The sequence below is a fragment of the Macrotis lagotis genome, chromosome 1 (assembly GCF_037893015.1).
Source record: "Macrotis lagotis isolate mMagLag1 chromosome 1, bilby.v1.9.chrom.fasta, whole genome shotgun sequence".
In the NCBI taxonomy this organism is placed as follows: domain Eukaryota; kingdom Metazoa; phylum Chordata; class Mammalia; order Peramelemorphia; family Peramelidae; genus Macrotis; species Macrotis lagotis.
In genome coordinates, this window is record NC_133658.1 from 726,332,603 (window position 1) to 726,341,223 (window position 8,621).

Here is an 8,621-nt window from a genome sequence, read left to right on the forward strand (position 1 = left end):
TTATCTCATTTGCTACAGCAACCCTGGGAGACAGGGGTTTTATTATCCCTATTTTATAAATTCAAAAACAGACTGAGAGAAGTTAAGTAATTTGCCTAGGGTCACATAGCTAGTAAATGTCAGCCATCTGACTTCAAGTGCTCTAGCAACTACTACCTAGCTGCCTATATCTCATCTTCTGAAGACTGGAACTGTCTCACTTAATTCCTTTTATCTACCTTCCTCCCCATCCAAGTCTTTTTTTCTAAATAATAGTGGATACTTAGTCAATACTCCTTGAATTGGACAATTATTTGTTATCAAGTCTGCCCATATACTTTTTTCTGTTATCTGTCCTTGGTTCTCCAAGAGGGTCATGATATCAGGAAGGTGATTCCATGACTTGCAAGTTGGACTCCTGTATCAAGTCTCAGATACAACTGGTTCTCACAGCTCATGAAAACAAATTTGTCTGTACTAACAAAAAGATGGGTATTGGACTGGCTAAAATATAATGGCAAGTTTCACTGTGACAGTTATCTTGAGACATAGATCTAAGGCTGTAAACAAGAGAGCCAGTAATGGTGGGTCTGGAAGAAGTCATTGAAATGGAGAATTTGAGAGAATGGGGTGGGGCAAAATGATGATGGAAATAAAATCCAGGCTAGTCTGGAAGGGGACAAGATGAACACTGGGTGGTGGAATGGTAGAGAACCAGGTGGCAATTAGTACAGTGGGCATTTCCTAGCTTCCTACTTCAATCAGGGGTAATAGGCAGCAGCTCCTGCCACAATCTTGAGATAAATGGAGATGCTGGTGGTCGATTGAGGAAGCGGGATTAGGAGAAGGAAGGTTCTGAGGATTTAGGAGGTGTGGAAGCACTGAAGACAAAGAAAGAAGCTAGCCCTAGGCTTTGGATGAGGTGCCCAGGGTGGGAGTGGGGTCATGGAGAGATTCCTTTGCTTCCCCTATAGTTTGTATCAGGGCTATGGAAACCCACTGGCCATGGGCAGGCCTGGACTCCCCAAGCAGAAGCATCCAGGGCCCCCAGCTTTCTTAGTGGGCCCCAGGCAGGTGCCGGCCAGCTCTGGAGACCACTTGGACAGTTACAAGAGGGCACAGCTTAAGGCCATCCTGTCCCAGGTGAACCCCAACATGAGCCTGCGGCTGTGCAAAGCAAACACCAAAGACGTAGGGGTGCAGGTGAGCCCGCGGGTGGACAAGTTCATCCAGTGCTCACTCGGGCCGCGGACCCTGTACAGCCGCTCCCCAGGGGAAGGCAGCAGCAGTCCCCCTGGCCTCTCCGGCCGAGGCTTCTATTCCCCAGTGCTCTGCAGGGGGCTTCTGATCCACCTCAGCAGACCAGAAGACCAGGGCGAAGGGGAGCTGTCCTCAGTGGTGGAGGCCAGAATTGAGCAGCCCTTCCCGCCGGAGTCTGAGGGGACCAGGGAGTCCGAAGGGACCAGGGAGTCCGAGGGGACCAGGGTGGCCGAGGAACAGCCAGCACAGCCGGACAAGCCGCCCCAGGAAGAGGGGGAGGGATTGTCTGCTGCCCCACAGCAGGCGCCCCAAGATGGGGAGGCAGAGCATCAGAAGCAGGAAACCACTTTTCCCAAGAAGCCCAGTTTCCAGGTGAGCTCCACCTTTACGACCCCCCCCCCATACACTAGTATTCTTTGCCACTGATTCCATCAGCCTCATCCCACCCAGCACAGTTTCCAATGGTCTGTGAAAACTGAGTAAATTTATCTTTCCTTTGAGGGAAGAGAGAGTAAATTCATTTTCACATGATTTAGTGCATTTAGTAATAGAAATCAACTCTTCTTCCAGGAGGGTGACAGCAAATCATTTCATCTCCCTGGGCCTCAGTTTCCTCACCTGTAAAATGTGTGTATGTGTGTACACACATTGTAGGATTTCTAAGGTTCCTTTAATTTCTTTTTTTTTAAAGATTTTATTTATTTTGAGTTTTACAATCCCCCATCTTACTTCCCTCCCCCACCCCTACAGAAGGCAATTTGCCAGTCTTTACTTTGTTTCCATGGTGTACATTGATCCAAATTGAATGCGATGAGAGAGAAATCATATCCTTAAGGAAGAAACATAAAGTATAACAGATAACAAGATCAGACAATAAGATATCACTTTTTCCTTTAATTTCTATAAGACTAGTTTCAAGTTCAGGTTAATCTCTGGCTTTACATGCTTATATGGAGAGGCCTTTGACATAGTGAGGAAAGCTGTAGTTTGGAACCCACAAATAAAACTTAAGTTTGCATCTTGCCTCTGGAAAAGCCCTTGGCAGTTGTGTGAGAAATGTTTGCTTGTGCTAGATAAGATATTAAATTAGGGTATCTTTTAGGCAATCTTTTTGCCATGCATCTTGAGTCTGGAGTCCACATCCTTGGCTTTTAAATTTTAAACTCTAGCACTAGGGACAACTAGTTCAGCTAAGGATCCACAGTTTGAATATCTGGAACTCAAATTTCTTTACAATGGACAGTTATATGGTTCAGAAGGACCCCTTCTAGCCTAGTAATATTACCAATTTTGCAAATAACTTGCAATTGTCAATTTTTGAGATATAAAGCCTACAATTGAAAATTTCACAATCAGTGAGGGAATACTGTTGGGATATAAGAAATGATGAGCAGGAGCACTTCAAAAAACACCTGGGTAGTCTTATATGAACTCAGACAAAGTGTAGTGAGCAGAACCAAGAACATGGTATACTGGAACAGCAATGTGAAGATGATCAACTGTGAAAGACTGGGTGATAGTGATCATGGTTGATTATTGTCCTTCAGTGATCCAAGACAATTCCATCATGAAAAATGCTATCCATCTCTAGAGAAAATGGTTGAACTCTTGAGTGCAGACTAAAGCATATTTTAAAACACTTTGTTTTTCTTATTTTTGTGTTTTCTTTTGCAATATGGCTAACATGGAATTATATTTTGAATGACTTCACATGTATAATACCTTGCTTTCTCAAGGGGTGGGGGAGGTATATAGAGAGGGAGACAATTTGGAATTCAAAATTTTAAAAAATGAATGTTAAAAATTAAAAATATAATTGTAAAATAGTTAATGAAATAAAATATATTTTAAAAAGAAAATTTAACAAGCAGTGCAAACCTGATAAGGCACTGGATTAGGGCTTAAAAAGAGAAATGCCTGTCCAGAACAAATAGAAGTGATAGCCTCATTGCTATTCTAGCATACAATGGATTATATCAGTGACCTATGGCTGGTTCATTTTAGGAGAGATACTGACAAGGATGTCTGTCCAAAGAAAGACCACTAGAATAAAAATTATGAGGAATTTAGAATGGCTAAAGGAAATGAATACTCATTTAGCCTGGAGCAGACAGAGAATAAGGGATTGTGATGTGACAGAGGTATGAGACTTTCTCTCTTGCTCAAAATGGAGAAATTCAGGTCCAATGGGTGGAAACCAAAGAGAGGCAGATTTTTGTTCTCTCTATAAAATCAGATTAATTTTTTTTTTAGATTTTTGCAAGGCAAATGGGGTTAAGTGGCTTGCCTGAGGCCACACAGACTGGATTTTTGAGCCCAGGTACTCCTGACTCCAGGGCCTGGTGCTTTATCCACTGAGCCACCTAGCCGCCCCTGAAATCAGATTTCTAACAATTGCAGGTGTCCCATACTGAAAAGGTGGGCTGCCTTGGTAAACTACTGAGTTCCTTGGTCACTGGAGTTCCTCAAAAAGAGGCTGACCAGAGCAGTGGATAAAGCACCCACCTTGGAGTCAGGAGTACCTGGGTTCAAATCCAGTCTGTCTCAGACACTTAATAATTACCTAGCTGTGTGGCCTCGGGCAAGCCACTTAACTCTATTTGCCTTGCAAAAAAAATAAAAAAGAGGCTGACTGTAGAAGGGATTGATTTTGTAACAAAGGATGAATTTTCTGTTCTGGGTTATATCAAATGATCTCTAAAGTCCCTTCTGGATGTGAAAAATTTTGATATTCAAAGATAGTTTATAATGCTTACAGAAGTGTGGAATGCCAGAGCTAAACAGATTACCTCTAGAGATTATTTAGCTCAGTCTCACTCAATTACAGATAAGAGAATTGAGGCCCAGGGTTAAAATGACTTGCTGTTGATGTTCTTAAGAATCCCGGGAATATTTCCAACTCCCCCCAATATTCTACTGTTTAAGAATAATAAAGCCTAATGACAAAAAAAGTCAGGGGAATTTTTTTACTTTTGGCTTATCTGATACATTTTACAAGATAATAAAGACAATAGAGGTTTGTCATAAGCCTTTTTTTCTTTCCTCTTTGCAGTTTTTAGAACAGAAATATGGCTACTTTCACTGTAAAGACTGCAAAACCAGGTGGGAGAGTGCTTATGTCTGGTGTATTTCTGGGAGTAATAAGGTAAGTGACAAAATTAACTAAAAGAATTAATTTTCCTTCTAGCTCTTAAGGGGAAAATATTTCTTGGCTTATTGGCCTCAAGGGCTAGGAGGGAGAAATGCACACAAGACTGATATCTTCTTGATTCTCCATCCACATAGAAGTACTAAGAGCAAGGAATTAGGTATTTTCTTGTGTTGCTATTTTGATGTTACTTGGCATGCTAAGCAAAAATTAAATTATGTTCAGTCCAGAGAGATGATAGAAAGTTGGGCTGAACTATTGAGAATTTTAATTCAACAGGAATAAGTCTTAGAGTCTTACAATTAGATTAAAAAAAATCAGCTTCACAAGTACAGGATAAGGGAGGAATGATTAGACTGTACGTTGTCCAAAAAACGATCTTGTGTTTTTGAAAGGATTGTAAACTCAACATTGGTCAGCAGTGTGATGTAGCAGTCAAAAGAAAAAAAGTGGCATGCAGAGGCACATTGTCCAGGAATAAGGAAGTGAGGTGATTCCTTTGGCAAAGGTATACTAGAGGATAAAGAATCTGCTTCAAATCAGGTGGAAGGATTCCAAGTCCCATCCCCGACTGTATGACCATGGGTGGTGCCTCAGGCAGCATTCTGTCATCAGAAGAGCTGCTGACCAACATTGTTGAAGAGAATTATCTTGAGGAAATTTTTCTAGAGGAATTCCCTTCATGAATGAAACCACTGGATTAGATGACAAAAACCATCCATTTGTACTCTACCATAGTCAAATTGCATCTGGAATACTGTGTTCAGTTTTTGAATACCACAGTTTAGGCAGGAATTTGATAAACTGGAGAGCATGGTGGTGTACAACCAGAGCCTTAAATCTGTTCTGTATGAGCTATAGAAGGAATGAAAAACCTTAGCCTAGAAATGACTGGGGGTGATGGTGATGGTGATGGTGATGGTGGTGGTGGTGGTGGTGGTGGTGGTGGTGGTGGTGGTGAGGGAGATAGACTCTCTCAGACTTCTCATGTGGAAGAGAGATTATTAGACTTGTTCAGTTTGTCTCTAGGGAGCAGTAAGTGTAAGTTATAAAGAGGTAAAATGAGGCAGGATGTCAGGAAAAGACTTTTAACAATTAGAACTGTCCAAAAATAGAATAATTGGTTTCAAATCTGATAGTTTTCCCTCTCACTGGAGGTACTCAACAGATAGTCATCTATCCTTTATCATATGAAAGCTAATTACAATGACTCATCATCAACATAAAAACTCAACTTTAAAGTTTTTAACACAAAATGCAAATAAGACCACAGTTTATAAATTTGCTACTTGTTTTTTCCCTTATATAGTGTTGATTATTAGTCATAAATGTATGTACAAGCACATATTTATATATTAATAACTATATATTTAGATACACATTTATGTAAATATATGTGAAGATAAGTTTCTACATGCGCGCGTTGTGCGCGCACACACACACACACACACACAGCATTTGGAAAGTCTCACACTGAATTTCATTAGCCTAATGATATTTTGCCTTTTCTGCCTCTGGTACAGTAGAAAGAGCCTGGTCTCTAGAGTAAGGATCTGGATTTAAATCCTCCCTCTGAAAATTATTCCTGGTGACTTGGGTAAATTACTAAATCTCATTGAGGCTGAGTTTCCTCTTCTATAAAATGAAGGAGGTGAGTTGGATGTCCTCTGTGGTCTCTTCCATCTCTACATCCATGATCCTCTCTTAGGCCAGATAGACTTTTTTTTTTTTCCTGATGACTTGAACTATTTTCTTAGGGAATCAAAAAATTTTCACTGTTAGGCCACCAGATGGGGCAATGAGAATGAGGTGCCCCATTGTAATGATATTGTCCAAAGCTAGCTTTCCTGAAGAAAAAGGGAAGAAGGCAAAATGATTGATCTAAGAGGCAGAGATAAGGGTCTAAATCTGATCTTGAGATCTAGGTGTACATCAGTGTACTGAAGTAGTTTGTCTTCATTTTTTTCCCTGTCAATAAGAATTGGATCAATTTTACTGGGATTAAGAATGAGGGAACTAAGTCATGTAAACTTGTGTAAATCTCTCTTCAGGTTTATTTCAAACAACTCTGTCGCAAGTGCCAAAAGAGCTTTAACCCTTATCGAGTGGAGGGGATCCAGTGCCAGGTAAGCTAAAATTTTGTTTACAATGATCAGGAGAAGCTAAGATATAATCATAAATTCATAGGACTAGAATTAAATTGGACCCCTCAGATGTGCAAAATAATCTGTCCAAACTGTTCTAAAAGGTGTTTAAAATAAAAGAAAAAACAATTTTTATTAGAGAAAATGATTGTACACTTTTTTGTGACTCATTCTCATATTTGAACACTTCTCAGTCAATTAAGTCTCTCATTCTTCAGTGCCTCCATTTCTTTTCTGTACAACGTTGATCTAGCATAGAGTTGTTGGTAAACCATTGAAATGAACCAAAAAACATTTATCAGGTTCCTGCTATGTGCTATCTTAGTATTTTTAGATAGCATCCCAATTTCACTAAATCTTGTGATGCACAGGTTTTTCTCACCTTTTCTGAGACTTGCTTCTAAACCCTGTTTCAAGTTACCCATTTCTTTTTTTTCATTAGAAAGGAAAAAATATATAATAAGACAACTTTTAAACACTGAGGATAAGAAGCTTTGGTCCTCATTTAAACTCCACAGTTCTTCTCTGGACAAGTTTTTTTTTAAATGCTCTGACTATTGTACAGCTGAAATGAAGAAGTCCATCAAAGTTGTTGTTAGTGTGCATTATGTTCTTCTGGTTCTGCTCGTCTCACTCAGCTTCAATTCATGCAAGGCTTTTCTGAAATCCCATTCTTCATGATTTCTTATTGAACAATGGTGTTCCATCACATACGTATATACCATAATTGATTCAGACACTCCCCAATTAATGGGCATCCCCTCAATTTCCAATTCTTTGCCACTACAGAAAGAGCTGCTTTGAGTATTTTTATACATATGTCTATTTCTTTTTTAACATCTGAAGCCCAGAATTACTTATAGCCCCAAAACTTCTTATGGTTCTGATTGGTGTTAAGTGAAATAGGAATCTTGATAGCTTGTTCTTTCTTGCGTTGTATGCCTATTTGTATAATTATAATATCATGGCATTTAGGGGTGGTGGATGGGGTGGATGGGGATACTGGATCTGGGGTCAGGAGGACCTGAGTTCAAATTCAGCATCAGGCACTTACCAGCTGGGTGGCCATTGGCAAGTCACTTGATCTCTGTCTGCTTCAATTTCCTCACCTGTAAAATGGAGATAATAGCACCTACAAACAAGGGCTGTTGAGAGGATTAAATAGAATAGTACTTGTAAAGCACTTTACAAACCTTGTAAATGCTAGCTATTATTATCATTACTATATTTTTTAAAAAGATAAATAGGTAATTATGGATTTCTAGAAAATTTAAAGTCAAATTTCTTCCTCATCAAAGTATATTTCCTCTTGCAACTATTTTCCACAGAATATCTTCCCACATAAAAGAATGAGATTTGAATAAACACAAATTTTTGCCCAATTTGACCTGCAACTCCTTATGGAAATAAAAGTAGAATGATAATTAGAAATGGGAGATATCCACTGATGGTGCTTTGGAATTATTTTAGTTGTTTTTTTCCCCCTAAACTGAAGGAAATGTTCTTTTTCATTAAAGACTTGCTCAAAGTCTCGCTGCTCCTGTCTTCAGAAGAAAAGACACATTGACATAAAGAGGCCTCATCGACAGGAACTCTGTGGCCGCTGCAAAGACAAGAGACTCTCCTGTGATAATATTTATAGCTTTAAGTACATTGTTTGAAGAGCAGAGGGGCTGCTGTTTGGTCCCGAGGCTCCTTTTGTTGTATTTTTGTCTATTCTTTAGTCACTTGGCTTTGACCTGGAATTGGAAAATGGATTAGGCTTTTGTATTTTTTTGTAAAATTTGTAGCATGAAAATTGAATAGTATAGATAGAATAAAACTGACTTGTAAAATTCATGGCAAAGGCATGTTTAGTGTGGTGATGATGGGGCACTGTCAACACAAAGTAGAGGGTTATGGACAATATTTATATCCATGATAATGTAGGAAGCTACTATTTATCAATAGGGTGGGGACAGATTATAGTCTATAGTTATAGTCTATAGTACCCCAAGAGGAAAGAAAAAAAATCTTCTAGTAATTTAGCATATTATGGGGGTATATGCCTTTTGTCTTTTTTAGAAGAAGATTGACTAATGGAAGGCAAG

At 39.4% G+C, this 8,621-nt stretch overlaps 1 protein-coding gene across 1 annotated transcript; it reads left to right on the forward strand.

Moving 5' to 3' along the window:
• Positions 1–924: 924 nt before the first annotated feature.
• ZAR1L (zygote arrest 1 like) lies at positions 925–8,192 on the forward strand. The gene is made up of 4 exons (XM_074216095.1): positions 925–1,611; positions 4,292–4,384; positions 6,439–6,513; positions 8,049–8,192. The coding sequence occupies exons 1-4, from the start codon at positions 925–927 to the stop codon at positions 8,190–8,192; spliced, it is 999 nt and encodes a 332-aa protein (XP_074072196.1).
• Positions 8,193–8,621: the final 429 nt, after the last annotated feature.